The sequence below is a fragment of the Episyrphus balteatus genome, chromosome 1, assembly GCF_945859705.1.
Source record: "Episyrphus balteatus chromosome 1, idEpiBalt1.1, whole genome shotgun sequence".
NCBI lineage: Eukaryota > Metazoa > Arthropoda > Insecta > Diptera > Syrphidae > Episyrphus > Episyrphus balteatus.
In genome coordinates, this window is record NC_079134.1 from 160895336 (window position 1) to 160913855 (window position 18520).

An 18520-nucleotide genomic window follows, 5' to 3' on the forward strand; every position below is an offset into this window, starting at 1 on the left:
AATTTTTGAATAAAATTAGCAAGGATTTACGGCCTTTCGGATTGGTCATCAATTGTTTGATTATGCCAATTTGAACTGAATGAACTGAAAATTTTCAATCTGACAATATTTTGTGAAATAATATTCAAATAATTAAATTGTAAGACTGTGACAGAATGTTCCCAATTTAGAAGCTATTTTCAGATTTAACAGATCTTGATAAGATACTTGTTAGATAGTAAATAAGTCTAAACTGGTTTTGATATGCACAAAAGGTGGAAAGAAAATTTTCATACTTAACAATTTTTCAATTAAAAAATTTTACTATTTATGCATATGACCCATTGTCAGAGGTATCATCACTTTTAAGCCCTTTGTGTATCTTACTCCCGGAATTCAAAGTAAGAGAATAAGGCATAATTCTCTCATTGTGAATTTTGGGCAAAATATTGTGCACCTTGAAAAATTCAACTTATTCTCTACTTTCTTTCAGGAATGATTCAAGCTCTATTCCACTTAAATTTTGGTGGCGAAAAGCAAACCAGTTTAGCGGAAAATGTTAATTCCTTTCTCGTAATAGCTTTTGGAATTCTTGGTGACTAAAAATATATAAAATTTTAAGACAAATTGATAATATTATAAACTTTTTAAGAAGAAAATTTGGCGTTCAACAGCAGATTGATTTTTTAGTATAAAGACTTTAAAAGATATCTCGATAAACGAATTTCATCGCAGGACTTTCCGAAGGACTTATTGAAAATTTGCAGAGTATTTTCATACTGGGAGAAAAACAAATTAAAGTTGAAACGTGTTTTATTTTAAAGATGAGCCACGTTTATTAATGTTTTTTATTATATATTTAAAGAAGGAAAGTACTAAAAATGACCTTTATTTCCACCTTGATTCAAAAATATTTATCTTCAACGCTATATTATTCCGAATAATAGTTAAATCAAAGTGGTTTTCGATTTTCGATTTTACGTTATTTTGGTGTCTCTTTTTCCTTCAGTGCCAAGTTTGAAAAATTTCTTTGGCAAAACATCATGTGAAGAAATATCGCCTCATTTCCAAACTTTATCATATTTTCTAAATATTATTAGATAGTCTCCCAAACGAACCAATAAGCTTAAGCTGTAAGTTACTTTTCCCCCTAGACAACATAAGCTACTCAAGATTAAATCTTATACTACCCGCATTGTATGTGTATTCTTTATCGTCTCAGGATTTCAGGAAAGTTTAGAAGTTTTATGCTCCGAACTTAGCTATTCTCATACTTTTTAAACTTAACACATTTTGCTTTGAACTTATTTTATTGAAATGGTTATCTTCCGACCTCAAAATCCGTTCTTACAGTAAGCGCGTCAGAAATGCATTCTTTTTCACTACTTCTGAAGTCCCTCAAGGAATTGATTTAGGGCCCCTTCTTTTTATACTTACCATTAATCAAAGATGCAACAAGCTCAAATTTCAGCTAAGCCTACTTTTTTGTTTTTTTTTTTTAGTGTGAAAGGATGTTTTTTAGTCCCTGTCATATGACAAATTTGAGAGATTTACTTAAAACTGCAACCTAATAAGCAACACAGTATCGACCATGACCGATAGATATTAAACCGTGTTCAACCATCCTAACACTAACCGCTTATGACACAAATACCAAAGCTCTTTAAACCAATCCACTTTGCACCTGCCCCACTTACTTTTCAAACATCAATAAGCACCGATTAAAAAAAAAAATAAAATAAAAAAGTAGAAATCCAATATTGTTACTAATCGTGCAGTCATTGGAACAAAAAAAAAAAGTAACAATAAGAAAACAATACGAAACAAGAATGATTCATTGAGCTACCGCTACTGCCCCTGATAAGATTATTTAATCACTATGTAGTTTCGTTTTGTCGTCGTTGTCTCCAACAACGTTAGGTAACCCATAAAATTCCTCAATATATTCCCATAAAGTACAAAATGTTTCAACCCCCACACACACAATGCGTAACCTTTTTCAATTGATGCCTATATACATTGTTGCTTCTTGTGTTTGCTGCTTTAGCTTCTGTTTATTCAATAAACATCTGTCGATCATCATTCGGAAATGGGAACTGACAATAAGAGTTGAAAGCCGCCGTCAACTATTTAGTGGTGCTATAGATTGGCATCTACTACTAATAGATGATGTGTGCGGGGTGTAATGTTGTCGGTGTGATGCCTCATAAAATGAGGCACCTGTTGCTGTCATTCTCCTATAAAGATTTGCTAGACCGCAAAAATTTAACAACAACAAAAAAAAAATAAATAAATAATTGTAGTATCTTGAAGCATTTGTGATTGATTGTTAAACCATTACTTTTGACATTAGATAAGTTTATGCATACTTCCGAGACGATGTGTTTTTGGGTGCGTTTAGAAAACGTGACAGATGTCAAATTGATATTTTAAAAACTTAAAGGCGCGTTTTTTTGTTCAATTGTAATTTGTAAAGATTACTAAGTAAATAGCAAAAAATATATAAACATGTCTAACAAATTACAATGACTTCATGATGTGAAATGCAGTTATTGTTGATATATGGAGAAGGAAACAACAACAAAAAACAAAAGTCAAATAAGACGTTTTACTTGGCGGCAAATAGTATAACAAATCGCATCTATGAGAAGCTTACTATTTTTTTTTCTGTGCCATATTTTTTGTTATTGTTGTTGTTTTTCTCTTCACTGAATCGCTAAGAGGGTGGTTACGACAACAACGTCGACGATGTAGACGTAGACAACGACGAGCAAAAGTCTTGTTTATTTTTATGGTCTATTCACATTGGCTTTTCAAGGTTGTTGTGTTGTTAATTAACGTAATTAGCTAGAGAATGCTAAGCTCAAGTTGAATCCATCAAATAGAAAAATAAACAAATCAAAGACCGAATCAAATGACATTTGGAGCTACTAAATGATCTTTAGGTTATATGATGCACATGGATTAATGGCTTTAGGTGGTGCCAGATTAGATTCAACGATGTAATTCTTGTTTTACTATTGAAAACTTATAACGTCTTCAATATAAGGGTACTAATGTTAAATGGCACTGTTTTTTAGTACTTACAATCAATTCAAAATGTATGACATTAGAGAAATTATTTACAAGATTTCGTTGGACTTTATTGCTTTTTTTCAGTCGATTTCTGAATTGAAGATCAAAAGGGTTTTAAAAAAACAAAGCTTTATTTTAGGTGAAAGTCCTCAAAGACTCGCATATAATTATATATACTAAAATTAAATGGAATCCACGGAGTAAATTTCATTTCTAGAACAAATCTTAGGAATAGTTTTTAAAGCGTTGAGTCTTAGACTTAGACAATCTACCGATTGTATTCTATTTATCAAATAAGTTGCTTGGCAGTCAGAAGAGATGCATTCAAGAACTTGAAAATATTTTGAATTCTTTGAGAAGTCTTACAGGACTAAGTGATCTAAGTAGTTCCCATACTCTTTAAACTAAGCGCATTTGTCTTTGAATTTATCTTATCGAAATGGTTATCCATTACCCTCAAGTATATGCTTAAGAAATGCGCTTTCACTACTTTTGGAGGTCCTCAAGAAAGTGATTTAGGACCCCTTCTTTTTATACTTACCATTAATCAAATATAAAAGAAGAACAAATTTTAGATCAGATCTTTTTTAAATCTGCTCAAAGCGACTATCACCATCCTATCTGTTGCACTTTTTTCTCTTCATTGGTGTAGAAGGATGTTTATTAGTCCCTCTCAAAGAACAAACTTGAAATATTTACCAAAAAACTCAAACCTAACTAAGTTTCTCCTAAGATTTTTTTTTGTAAATTTGATTTTGAATGATTTTTTGAGTAAATTACAAAATAAATCAATGTTCTTAAACAAAAACCGACAAGAATTTCAGCATTAGGGACTAACATTAATGTCGTTTTCTTTCACTCCAATGAGAGTACCCTTTTAGTACTTATTTTTGCACTTTTGAAGGTTTTGTGTTCTTTGAAGCCACAAAAGTGTAAAAAAAAAATTACTTAATTTTAGTACTACGGAGTACCCCGGATTAACTCCACATTTTTAGTCAGATTTACACCGATTTGCACACACACTTATGAATTTGAAGTTTGACATTTTAAAATTTTGTTTAAAAAGTGAAAAATGCGAAAATTTTTTCTTTCAAACTCTTTTGTTATTAAAAAAAACAACCATAATGAATATATTTTTCATTGTATTATATTCCGCCAGATATATTTTATTTCCATTTTTTCGTTAGTTCTTCACTTTTTCCAAAATGAAATTGAAAACCGAATAAAAAAATATTTCAGCCAGTGCTCTTCATCAATAAAAAAAAATCCTGTGCCAGATAAAAAAAAATCCGATTTTGCTTCTGCGATGATGGGATATTTTTATTTTACAATTATTAAACTAAAGGTGTGTGTCAATTAGGCTGAAAAAAAACCGATCAGAAGTATAATGAAAAATATACCAAATGTAAAACTAAGTCCGCTTCTACACGAAGAAGCAAAGCGCGAGACGTACATAAGAGCAAGGGGAAAATAAAGTTCGAAAAAAGGGAAGAAAGATTTTTTACCGTGAGTCTCCGGTAAAAAAATTTGTGACTCTTTTTGACGTTTCTCTTTGATATTGTTCTTTATTTTTGATGTTCTGATTTATTTTATTTCGTCGGTCGTGGAGTCTGCTTCGTCGGTTGTGTATTATTTGCGAGTATAGTAACGTTTTTAATTTATTCTAAAATTTTCGTTGCACATGGACCCTACTGGAGTTGTTTTTTTTTGTGTATATTTTGGTATTTTTTTTTTTGGAATTAAAATATATAGACACGAAGACGTAGACGCACAAGATGCACATAAGAGCAAAGGAGAAATCGATCTTTCTCTCTCCCTTGTTCTTATGTGCATCTTGTGCGTCAACGTCCTCCTGTAGAAGTCGTCATACGAAAACAAGAACAAAATAAAACCAAAGAAAATAGCTGTCAAACTTGCGTCTTTAACAAAATATTACGCGTAGAAGCGCGCGACGCACCGAAACGAAAATCAAAAGGAAATTCGAACATAATTTCTGCGCCTTGCATCTTCGTGTAGAAGCAGACTTATCAACGAACGCTTATTATGCTTCATATGCTATTAATATTAATTTTTTTTTTTTTCAATATATAAAATTTTTCCCTAGGCCTGTTATCACTATTTTGTTCAAGGAAAAATTTCAAGCCGATCAGTTCAGCCGTTTAGGAGAAATTTTGCTTACCAACTTTTAAAACACCGCTTCAAGAAAAACGCTTTTAAATTGTGGGAACCATGTAAACTAAGTTAAAACGTATTCACAAAATACGCTAATTTCTCCGTAACTAGTTGCCGTATCAATGTGAAATTTTCGGACAATATTCTTAAATATACATATTATGTACATTCAAAATATGCAAACCTTAGTCGAGATTTCGGAAAAAAGCTTTTATCATGATACAAATATTTATTTGGTTTTAAAGTTTTAATTACTTTTTTTATATCTGTATTAAAAGAAATTCTTCGACTTTTTGTGGAGTTAATTTTCGACTTCGAAAAATTTAAGGATTTTGCAAAAAGCCTTCTATCGAAATTATAAGTATGGTCAAATCTGGTTAGGTTGAGGAAAAAAGCTGAAAGGTAGTTAAAAAAAAGTAAGTTTTTTTCGTAGCAACTTTTCTCTAATACTTAAAAAATGTATCTACATTAAAACAGGCAAACCAAAGAGAAAATTCTATCTGCCAATGAGTCAATATTTTCCACAAAATCACATTGCTCTTTCCACTCCAATAATAACGACTTTAGACCTTGGTTGCCCCAGTCTCTTTAATGTTCATCGTCAAACCGCGTCATCGACCTACAAAAGGTTAAAATTGCAGTAGAATTTCTTACAAACAATGACTACTGTTTTTTTTTTAACTACTTATCGCACATTAAACAGCATTGGAAGTGAAGACATTCTACCAAACATATAATGTTTGTCAGAAAACCCAAATAGACTTTAGACTTTAAAAAAACTTTTTCTCTTTATGTTTATGAATTATCATCTTTTTGCTTTAGAGAAATTTTCCTTCGCAATAAAACTTATTCAGGTTAAGTTATTCAATTTATTCAGGGTTGAGAGTAATGTACTCATATTCTTCTTTCGTTAAGTCAAAGGTCGTAACTTTTTTTCTCATTTTGAATAAATAAAATTTGTAAACAAAACAACGTCTTTGAGCTCCTTAATATGTAAGTAAACCTCGTAAATAATATAAAAGTTCATAAACTAGAACTTCCACCTATCATATCAAGATAAAAAAAAAAACAAATAAACATGCACTCTCCTATCAAAAGAAAGTCAACGAAGAAACTCATAATGCAAAACACATACACGCGTTCGTTCTATAATCCACTCACGTCTAGCACTAAATTTAGACCAACATTGCTAAGCTTATAAATAAAAAAAAAACAAACAAATCCTAACGTACTGCTCTAGTTTCGAATTCAAAACGATTTCCAATAAAACAACACAAAACGAAAAGAAAACTATCCAAAGGGCTTGAATTGTGTCATCGAAATCAAATAATGCTCGTCATGACAATTTCTTTATTGTTGCACCAGATAAAGTCAAACCACCACCCCGCCCTCATAATTGTCATAGAACACAAACAACAACTAGTAAAGAGTGCGATTTATGTTGTCAATCAATCCAACCGACACCATCGACCTCATGCTAATCATCGTTAGCGGACAGCTCAGTAGCAGCAGCGGTTCTACTTTGCTGCCGGCTTTTAGTATGTTGTCCAGAATGAGTAAAAAATAATGAGGTCTGGCAAGTACATTGCGTCGAGTCGAGTGTTGTGTCAATGTTATTCACTCTAGACGTCATGATTCACACAGAATTTCCAGGGAATATCTTAAAAAAAATGCTATTAAATGGGGCAGCCGTCGTTATTGTACGACCACCACCAACACTGTCCCTCAATATGTCCAATTCGATTTATTTTATTTATTTTTTCTTTCCTTTTATATTTTTTCAGTTTAACACACACTTAATAAAGAAAAAGAAAAAAGAACGGAATCTAATCAAAAATGTCATTTCGTGTTGTACGAAGTTCGAAATTTCGTCACGTCTATGGCCAAGCACTGAAACGTGAGCAATGCTACGATAATATTCGTGTATCGAAAAGCAGTTGGGACTCAACATTTTGTGCAGTAAATCCGAAATTTTTGGCAATCATTGTCGAGTCAGCTGGCGGCGGAGCTTTTATTGTTTTGCCACACAATAAGGTAAGTTTTTGTCTACTTTTTTATTCTTAATTGATTTTTGTGTATTCTCTAAATTTTTGTAGAATTATTTTTAGCCTTGATTTCCTGTCTGTTTCGATTGAAAATATTTTTTATTGTATGTTAGCAACAGCTTTAGTGCGCCCTATGAGTCATAATTTGTCATTTATTTTTGGTTGCAGATGAGTCGTCGTCGGTCGTGTGGAATGCACAAAAGTTCAAATTCCTTTTTTTTTGTGTTTTTGTCAAATTGAGGCAACAGAGAGAATACATAATTATTTATTGTCTCTTTGATAAATTGAACTGGCAACACAATTATTTTCTGATTTTTAATTTTTTTGTTTTGTTTTATTTTTTGGCAACCACATCACAACAGATGGTAATATTGTCATTCTCTGACTGAATTTTAGTATTTTCTTTTCTTTTTTTTTAATTAATGCTTAAATTCAGAAATTAAACAAAGCCAAATGCATCGTAAATGACAAAAATTATACTTTATTAAGACATTTCGAATTAATTTGTTTTCATTTTCAAAGATTAATCTTGAATTACCTTGTTCATGTTCAATTGTTCAATTTTATATATTGCAGAGGACTAAGGACACTCGGGCGTATGAGTAATAAAATAAGTTTTTTTTTTTTTATTTGACTTTTCTATGAACAAAATTTGAAATTCATTAGTTAATGCAAATAATAATAGTTTCAATGAATTTAGAGCCATTTTCTTCTCTATAAGTTGTACTCAATTAGAGGATTTTTATTTTCAACTTTTGGTTTTGTTTTCATTTAAAGTTTTAACTTTAAATTTTCCAACCTAGAGTTGATCAACTTGAGATTTTCTCAACTTCAGGACAAATAGAAGTTGGACAACCAAACTTGATATTTTGCATCTTAACCAAAGTTCGCCAACGTTTATTTTTTAAAACTCGAGAGTATCTAGAGAAAATAATAGTGAAGAAAACCAGTGTACAACTCGTTATCAATTTGTCAGTTGAAGTCAACTTTGAAGTTCGCCAACTTTACAGTTGGCTTCAAGTTGAGCAATAGTAAATAAAATATGCCTCTTAGACAAAATAAAAAAAAAAATCGCTGAGAAATTCTGTTTGTGTCCTGTACACTTAACTTAACAGACTTTTTGTCGGTCAATAGTTAAGTAAGTATGGAAGTGTGCACATTTCAACGAAACAGTATCAGCCTCAACTTTACTTAAATTGGTAAGATCTTTGAGGTTTAAGAAAACTTAACTAAGTGAGAGTTAATCAAGTTGAGCATTGTGACACTTTATTGACTTCGATGTTTTCAGCAAAAATTTTATTCAAAGCGTAACTAAAAACAAATTACAAAAGTGATTTGATGAATGAATAGAATAAATAAAAGAATTGAATAGAATTCGAATGTTTTTTTGCGAAAGCACGAAAGCACGGCTGTAGATTCTTGGTTCCTATATACCATCATAAAATAAAATATGTGGTTGATGTTCTGTTCCACTGTGCACACTATCTTTGTTTAAGTTCTCAGAACATTCGAACCAAATACATGCAGTTTGTAACCATTTAATTCGAATCGAAATCGAAAAATCCCTAGAGCGAGCAATTTGAATTCCTATGCTACAAAAATCAATAAATTATTCAAAATGTTTCTCGGCTACTTTACTCACTATTTTTGCCTCGTTTTGAAAAATTTGATTTTTCCAAAAAAAAAATCAAATTTTTTTCAAAATTGGTATAAAATTCATTCCAACCACTCTGGAGTCTGCAAAAAATGATACATACTAAGTTTGATGTTAATCGGTCCATCCATTTAGGGTGTAGCATGTAGTTCCTTATACAGACAGACAGACGGACTTGCGGGACCCACTTTTTTTTGCCATTCTCTGCCATAGTAATGTCATGACTGAAAGCCATACACTGAGGGAAAAAATAAATTGAAGTTGAAACGTCGTTGATTCAAAGTTGAACTACTTTGATTTATGTGACTTTAAGATACGAAACCATCAAAAATTAACCTATTTTCCACGTTGTTTTTAAAATGTTCATCTTCAATGCAAAATCATTCCGAATAATAGTTAAATCAATGTGGTTTTCATTGATTTCACGTTGTTTTATGGTGGCTTTTCCCTCAGTGTAAATAGTAAAAATAATGAACTAGTCAATTTTTTTTTTCAAGTATCTATTTATTTTTCGAACAACTTCAGATCTGGTTTCACTACCCCAACAACAACTAATAAAGTTGGACACCAAAAACAATTATTTACACCAGAGTTTTCCATTTTAAATATACAATTTGACTGGACTGTTTTTGTAACTCAAATATTATCGCAGATGTTTTCTTTTTTATTTATTAGTATACTTTATAATTTTTTTCTAAATTATGTTCGAAAATGAAAGTCTGATGATATCAACCTTCCTTTATTTTATTATCTTCGCAAACCATGAATTCTTATTCAACAAGACTTTGTTTTAAATATTTTATTTTTCTTTATATCCCAAGAAAAAACACATATTTTGTGTAAATGATTTCCTTTGAACTCAAATATTGTCAAAATTGTTTTTATTACATAATACATTATACTTGTTTGTGAAAAACTTTTTAAATTTATCATCAATTTTATTTTTATCTCAATTCGACACAAAATTTTCATTTACCGCCAGAATCATTAAAATATGAAAAAATGTTGATGTTTTTATTCAAAATGACATTTTTATTTAATTTAATTTGAATTTGAATTTCATCAGAAATAAAAACTATTTTTAAAAATAAAGTTTCTATTCAACAAAATTCATTTAATTGCAAATTAAAAATTTACACAAATCATCCATTAGTGGTAATTAGTTTTTTGCCTTTCACTTAACGCCTAATCAATCAAAATAAAAACCTCTTAAAACAGAAGAAAAAGTGAATTTAAAACATATTTTTGCTGTACAACAAACAGAAATGAGAGAGAGAAAAAAAAAACGCACAAAATTAGCCAGAACCCTTACACACATCCGCCTTGTGTGAAAAAACGTTACCTCAACAATTGGATACTGGCCAATTTCAAAAAATCTATTTCAATCTCAAAACAGCAAAATAGAATTGAAATTAAATTAAAAAAAAAGATACAAAAGAAAACTTAAACAAACTAAATTATGGAAATTTTTAAAAATAGGTCGGCAACCGAGAGTAGAGTGTTGTTGTTAGAAAAGTTCAATACGATTTCGCTCCTTGACTCTTTCTCTCTCTCTCTCACTCTTGAAGACGATCCTCGTGTGTCCGTGTGGTCCTATTGAACGACTTCCCGTTTTCACACACTTACCGTTAAGTCAATTTTAAAATTAGAAAATTACTCACCATTTTACATGAGCGCGCGCATCAAAAACCGAACCGCACACGCCGCCGCTAAAACGAAGGCGCGACGATGATAGTCTTCGACGATCGCAAAGGCGATTTTATTTTTGAATTCAAAAAACCCATTTTAGGATATTTTCGACATTCGTTTTGTTTTTTTTTTTGTTTATATTCATTTTATTTGCCGATCCATTGGAAATTATTTGTTGCCTACACCGTCGCTAGTTGATGCAGATGCAGCTAGATTTAGCGGTGTCGTCGCAGCCAAAGTGTCGCAGATGCAACAGACAATCCTCGTTCCAGTTTTTTTTTTTTTTTTTGTTTTGTTCTTGCAAAACTCTGTTCTAAAATTGGACCAGTTTTTGCGACAAGCAATATTTTTAAATGCACTTTCTCGGCAAAGAAAGTGATGCACTAGCCCGAAGATATTGCAAATCGGGTATATTTTATGTAGTTGAGGTGTTTTTATTTTAGTATTTAGGTTGTCAAGTGGGTGGCTAATGATGTGTGAGGCTAGAATACTAATAATAATTATTTTTGTAAATTATTACACGTTTTTATGGGTTGTAATTAATATTTGAGTGTGCGGACGTGTGCACAATTATTTTAAAATTCCCAAAGGTCATGCTAACGTAATGGAAAATATTCAAAATGTTGAGCTATTTTTGGAAAAAAAAAAAACGAAAGAGAAAGTGGTAGTGGTGTATTTTATTTTTGTTATAAACAAATTAATAATAAACGAAATGATTTAAGACTCATTAGAAAAAAAAGCAAGTGGGATTTTTATGGATGTTTTGTTTTCGTTCGTTCTAAATGTTACTGAAAATAATTTTAAAATTGTAAGAAGCTGCACCTGTTTGCAAAAAATGTAAATTTTGTACGTTTTGGTTAAAATTTAGCTATGATACAAAATTATTTAGGTAAATAGTGAAAACTAGCTTACCCGTGCGAGACTTCTCGCATGCTTAAATAAAAAGAAAGTATAGCTAGGTAGGTACAAATGTAAATGCAGAGTGTGTTTTTTAAAAAGTCGAGAATTACTAAAAAACTCCTGTTCATCCCTTTTAAAATACATTGGATTAGCCCCAGTTTAAGTTAAACAGCTATGAATATGGCACATTAAATTTAGCAATTCTAGGTTCCCTAAGTTGTACATACATTTTATAATTAACTCTATTTCAAACAGGTTGCCGCAACTAATATCTCAAACTTGGTCAATTTGAAGAACTTGAACCGATGTTGAATCATGCATTCACCACCTTAACTATCAATTGATAGTTGATAAATACTGAAATTTGATGTTTTAAAATCGAAATGGGGGAAAACTGGTCATTTTTTTAATGGATCTTTTCAGTTACATTTCACGGTTAGCATCATTCTTCGTTTTCAAATTTTTTTCAAAGCAAATAAGAGATCAAATTTTTTTTAACAACTATAAATTCTTTGCTTCCGGCTACAAAGAGGTTAAGTCACAAAATTGCACTTTCGGGTTTTGATGAAAAGAGAATAAGCTCTTTTATTTGGTATCAAAAACATAAATTTAGAGTAACTCTTTCTTATAAAAATAAGGGGATCAATGCTCAAAAATTCATCGATTTTCAACTTCAATCGGATTTTCTGGTAAACTATCATTTATGTAAGTCCTTTTTACCCAGGGGCAAAGAATTGATAGTTGACAATCGTAATAGGGGTGCAACACTTACGCCCCTATAGCACGCAAAGAGCAAATGAAGGGTCCAGGGGAAAAACGGCACATGTCCACTTTTTGTCAAAAATAAACGAATGATGAGGTCTTGTAGTATTTACTGACCACTATCTGATGGCATCCTTACTTTTATAAAACAAATTTAAGCCTTGCTGAAAAAATAAATAAATTGTGTGCTAAGTACTAAGTTGTATGGAGAACAAAATTTAAAAACGCATTTTTCTCGAAATGAGTTGGAATGGACTTGTGCTGTTTTTCCCCTGGAGCCTTCAAATATTCCGGCTTTTTTCTTATGTACATTATGTATGTATATACTATATATGTACATACATAGGTACACTTCCCAGACTTTTCCTGGCAAATGGAAGATGAAATGTTCCTACGGAATATGTTCATACATATATGTAGGTACTTACAAAAAATCTTGAAAAAAAAAACCATAGGTGTGTTTTTTTGTTTATCTATATTGATTTTTGAAATCCATGCAAATATTTGGCACCACTGTACATAAACTTTGGCAGCTGTCTGTCAGAAAAGTCGCTTTTGTTTTTTTAATATTAACTCCGCAGTGGAAGGCCATTACATCCATGATGGATGCAAACAAATTTTTTTCACAAAAAAAAAACGAAAACCATAGCATGGCATCCATTTTGGATTCAAAAAATTTCACAAAAAATTGAATTGAATTGAATTTCTTTATTGAGTCTTTTAGGTTACAGTTGCTGTCTTAGTCTAAAAATAACAATTCTTTACTACTTTACTTAAGTTAAACTGGCGGCTATAATGTATTGCCTGCTCTTTCAGTTGCTTTGTAATGAAAATGAATACAATGTTTGCCTCATGGCGGTCAGTAAAATGTTTTTCTTTTTTTTCTACTCTTGCTCATGACAGAGAGTTTTGTTTACGTTAACTGTGTGACGTTTTGTCACCCTCTTATAAACTAGGATACATATATACAATAAAAAAAACTACAGATACCTTACAAACTAACCCTACGATAGAATGCCTTGAACATTTGTTAGGTTTGTGAGATACGAATATACATAGTATGTACGGAATACAAATATACATTTTCTTTTTTTTTTTTTGTTAGAGCGAGAGCTCAGTCAGATTCTTGTGAATACATTGTATGTTAGGTTAACATTTTCGTTTATAAGAGCGAGTACGCCCTTAGATTCATTATTTATTATTTCACAAAAAACCAAAAATCAAAACTGACAGTTCTGATTCTGAAAAAAAAACAGAATTTCTCTTCTGGTTTTAAAAACAGAATCAGAAGCAGAATCACTCACACATTCATAGATTTAAATGTTAGCAGTACAAAATATTTGCAGCACAAAAACAAATGAAGTTTGGCGCGATTACACATATATGTGGCACATGTTAAACTTCAGATTCTTCGGAATAAAAAAAACTGTTCAATTGGGATTCTGAATCGAAGAACAATTCCGGATTGCCAATTAAAAACGCCATTAAACGTTTGTTATTGTTTTGTTTCTGGCGGTGTTTTTTTTTTCATAAAGGGAAATTCCAAAAACTATCTTTGTCTTTTCCTTTTCTAATTTGACATATCTCGGCAGGGAAAATGTAAACAAAAAACATATTGTCACACACACTTACATTACAACAAACACTGTGTGTTCGAAATCATTTAACCACAAAAACTTTTATATTTCGCGATTGTTTTCAAATTTAAAGTTTTTATTTCCGATTAATTAAAAAAAAATAATTAATTTTACATATTTATTTTGGAAAACACGAACTAAATTCACAAAACTCTATCGCAATTCGCGCCTCCTTTTGTTTGTTTATGTCTTCAGTCTTCACCATCCCAGCTATAGCTGTAAATTTTTTTTTCTTTTTTTCTGTTTTCTTTTGACTATTTTCTTATACTGACAATCGTTGGAAGTTCCCCACTGAACTTATTCCAAAGATCCTGTCAAAAGCGATGAACACTTCCACTTTCCAATAATTTTGGAAACATCTTATGTAGAAGTGTTCAATGATCTGAAAGAATAATTAAAATAAAGGTAGGACCGCACTTGATGTTGAAGGAACTACGCTAAGTACACCAAAGTAAAAAATAAGCAAAATATTTTGTATCTTTCATTGGTTATCGGAACTACACTATGTGGAATATAATTATTCCACATAGTGTAGTTTTTGTGGAATATAATTATTCCTATCAAAATATCGTATTATGTGATAAATGAATAAAATAAATCAATTATTTGTATTTGACGAATTCGACGGAAGAAATAGCCCAACTTTCTACTTTTTCATCTGTCGTATCCTTTGACATTGGTTGTCAACAATAGATCAGTTCGATTTTCTGTTTCGGAGTGCAGACCGGGGAATTTCAGAGCTAAGAACTGTGTTCTTTTCTTTTCTGATTTTATGAATTGTGAACTTTAGTTGTTTATTTGTGAAGAAAATGTAATAAAAGTAACATTTAATGATATATCTAATAAATTATATCAATTAAATACTAAAATTCTGTTGTAGAGTTCAATTTTATTATGCCAAAGTCATATCTACAAATGATAATCTGTTATTAAAAATTGTTTTTAACTGAAGAGCAAGAACATACATAAAGTCTAGTAGCGTATTTTATTTTATTAAAAAAAAAAAGAACAACGATAATAGTTAACAATTTCTTGCATCAGAACTTCCTTAGTGCACATTCATCGAGAAAATATCGAACACACCTTGGAATTTAAAGTGAGCTGTCAAAAAGCAATCCGTCATGCAACGTATTCTTTGGGTCACCCCTTTCTGTCCCATCCTTCAATTTCAACGGATTGATTGACACAACGGGTGGAACGGATTCTATGGGTTAACCATTAACCATTAACCATTCAAAATGAAATAGTTTACGAAAATATCTCATTTGGATTTTAGTGAAAACATGATATAAGGCACTTAAATACAAAATAAAACTTTTGAGTGATCTTTTTTTTACGGAGGTTGACTACCCAGAACCTCAAAAGTTGGCATTTTTAATTTGTGTTCCAAAAATTAAATAAAAATGTATAACTAATGTTACATGTAACAGGGCTGTTTAGGTACTGCCTAAAACAGAAATAATTCTCCTTTTTTCAACTTTTTTAACCCAATTCCTGTTTGATTAGACTGAAACTGTGTAGTTTTTTTTTTACAAAAAAGAGAGCCCCTCTTGCAAATTTCTGCCCAAAAATTTCTTGGGACAAAAGTCTGAAATCTTTCAAAAGCTAGTGCCTTCTTTTTTTCTTTTAATAAATGATAATTTTGTCCTAAAAGAGTTTGCGTACTTTTGCACAATTTTTTCTTTCTCTGAGAGGATTTCATCCCCACTTCTAAAATTTGACAGGTTTCATATTTTTGTCCAAACTTATCTGCAATTTGTTTGTACATAATAATGCTTAAAATGTTAACCATCAGAATTTTTAAGCAAATCGGAGAATTTACTCGCCTAATGAACGCCCCTGATGATACGAACTAATGATATACGAACACCCCTAATGTGAACAGGAACACGCCATGTCAAACATTTCCAGATTCATTGGAAAGTGATAAAAAGTCATTTTAAAATTCATTTTGGCTGGAATATTATTTTTTAAACAAATTAAGATTTCTTAAAAATTATAAACATTTATATATTTATATTTTGCCAGATTCTGGCGGCAGAAATTCGCCTTTTTTTAAGATATAATTTATTAAAATCTGTTCGGTGTAAGTCCAGGAAAAGGGTGTTCGACAACCGTAATAATATATATGATGATTACATTAAATTGAATTATTCTTCTTTTTTCCAGAATTTAATCAATTGGTAAAAGATTTATTCCATCTATTCTATATCCATACAAACCTTCCGGGAACGCTTCTTTGCATCAAAAAACGGATACGGATATTTACATCTTCTCTGATAACCAATCCACCCTAAAATTGTTAGCTGTAATTTCAATAAACTCCTTAACTGTCAACTTTGAAGCAAATGAACTCTTCAGGAATGAAACCAATATATCGTCGGCGTAAAGCAAAATTGTTGGGGACGATTTTTGAAATTCAAATTGGTTTAAAGCGACATTTTTCTGCTCGTTCGCCATTCAAGTTGTGTTTTTTTATAAAGTTTGTTCATTTCTCTTGAATAACCCATACAAGCTTAGCTCGTTAGTAGCTGCATACTATTTTTAAATATTTTTTAAAACTAAAAACCCGAAATTGGACATAGAATAATTCCCATACAAGTACCTTCGCACTTTCCTTAAATAAAAAGTTGACTTAGAACAAAATATGATGTTACTTAGAACAATCAAGAATACTTGGGTCTCATTTTCAGAAGGCTACTAACCTGTGTTTATTGTTCTATGTCCCATTAAATTATATTATCTGCTGAAAAGAAATTTTTTAGACAAAAACCCTTTTCAAATTCGGAAAGAGCACCCTCAAATTAGTAAAACTGCATCAATATCTCATTTTCGTTAAAAAGTGTATTCAGAACAATTTTGCTTTATCCGTCGATATGTAACCATTCATAACATATATTGGCTAGCAACAAAACGTTCAAAACAGATTTTCCTTTTCCTCAACTTTCACCGCTTTATAAAAACTAAAAGCACTAGTTCGATTAGCCAGGAAATTCCTTGCAATATCTTGGCATCACAACTGACTGGTCTAAGTGTGTTTGTAGTTTTGCAGGCAGCCTTTTCTACCTAACCTTACCTATGCCTTAAAACTTTTACTAACCATCTGGTACACAAACCTTTCATAAGAAAGCTAAATTTCGATTAACAACTACTTATTGTTAATGTTCAAAAAATGTTTCCCAAAAACCACTCCCTTCAATATTAATTTAGAAAAAATAATAGGTGTATTTTTTTGGCATTGCTATCCGTATCCGCAGTTGGCGTTTACATGCACTACAAAAACAACACGCAGCTGCCGATAGGAATACAAGCTAAACTAAGCTGCGGATAGAATTTTGACGAAGTGTATAAATTTACGTTTTCCTTTCTCTTGGTGTGTGCATATAAATTTTTCATCAGTGTTGATATTTGGGAAATCCTACTGCAGATAGCTTTGCCAAAAAAAACACGCCTAATGTTCTTCTTCTTCTTCCTTTTTCTCGGCGCTGTTATGATCTCGATGTCGAGGGGATCATAACCTTCCCACGTTACTGCTTCACGCTAGTGATCCGCCTGTGGGGTTCGCCGGGTTGACCTCAGAAATCGGCGGCAAGCCTCCCGGTTTTGTATTGTTCCGTTTCTGAGGCCAACTGAATGCTGGTGTTTTTGCATTTGCTTGTACCAGGAGTTTTTAGGCCTACCTTTCTTTTTATTTCGTGTTGGAACGTTATATGATATTGCTTTTTTGACGGGGTTCTCAGGATCTCTCCTTTGAACATGGCAATACCAACTGAGTCGGTCGTGTTCAATTTTTTGGGAGATGGTATTTTTAACATGAAGGCTTCCTCGGATCTTCGTACTTCTAATTCTATCAAGCTTTGTTACTCCTGCTGTCATGCGAAGCATCTTCATCTCAGCTGCCGTTAACTTACTCTCATACTTTTTGTACATTGTCCAACATTGTGAACCGTATGTGAGTGCTGGACGCACAACTGCGGTGTAGAGCCTTCCTTTCAGCTTAGGGGGCATTTTTCGATCACAGAAGATAGCAGAATTTTCCCGCCACTTCATCCACCCTACGCTTACGCGATGATTGATATCGTCATCACAAGTACCTTCGTTATTTATCATAGGCCCCAGATATTTAAACTTTTCACACTTGGGAAGCACTACACCATTCAAATAAATGTCAGGAATAGGCCTGTGTGGATCAGAAAATGGGCAGCATAGGTATTCTGTCTTTTTCGCGCTTATGCGGTACCCACTACCTTTTAGAACATCCACCCATACATCAAGTGCTCGTTGCAGGGATATCGGGTCTTCACTTATGATGGCTCCATCGTCAGCAAAGAATAACTGATGCACTTTTGGGTCCGTCACTTTGCCTTGAAGCAGGTAATCAAGAACGGTAATAAAGAGCAGAGGACTCAAGACGCTTCCCTGGTGTACACCTACTGTGATTTCGAATTCTTCGGTGACTCCAGCTGCACATCTTACTTTAGTAACTGCTCCATCATACATGTCCATAATTATCCGCACATAGGTTTCCGGAACTCCTCGTTGTCTGAGGGCCACCCATATCAGATCTCGTGGTTGTCGATCGAATACTTTTTCATAATCAACCAATA

At 32.0% G+C, this 18520-nt stretch overlaps 1 protein-coding gene across 2 annotated transcripts in view; it reads left to right on the forward strand.

Annotated features, from left to right (window-relative positions):
• LOC129915004 (coronin-1C-A) overlaps nucleotides 1-18520 on the forward strand; it is a 38413-nt gene that overhangs the window by 14039 nt on the left and 5854 nt on the right. For both annotated transcript variants that reach the window (XM_055994461.1, XM_055994469.1), the window contains exon 2: nucleotides 7011-7260. In XM_055994461.1, coding sequence (XP_055850436.1) covers nucleotides 7063-7260 — 198 coding nt within the window. In that variant the 5' untranslated portion in view covers nucleotides 7011-7062. The remainder of the gene's footprint in view (nucleotides 1-7010; nucleotides 7261-18520) is intronic.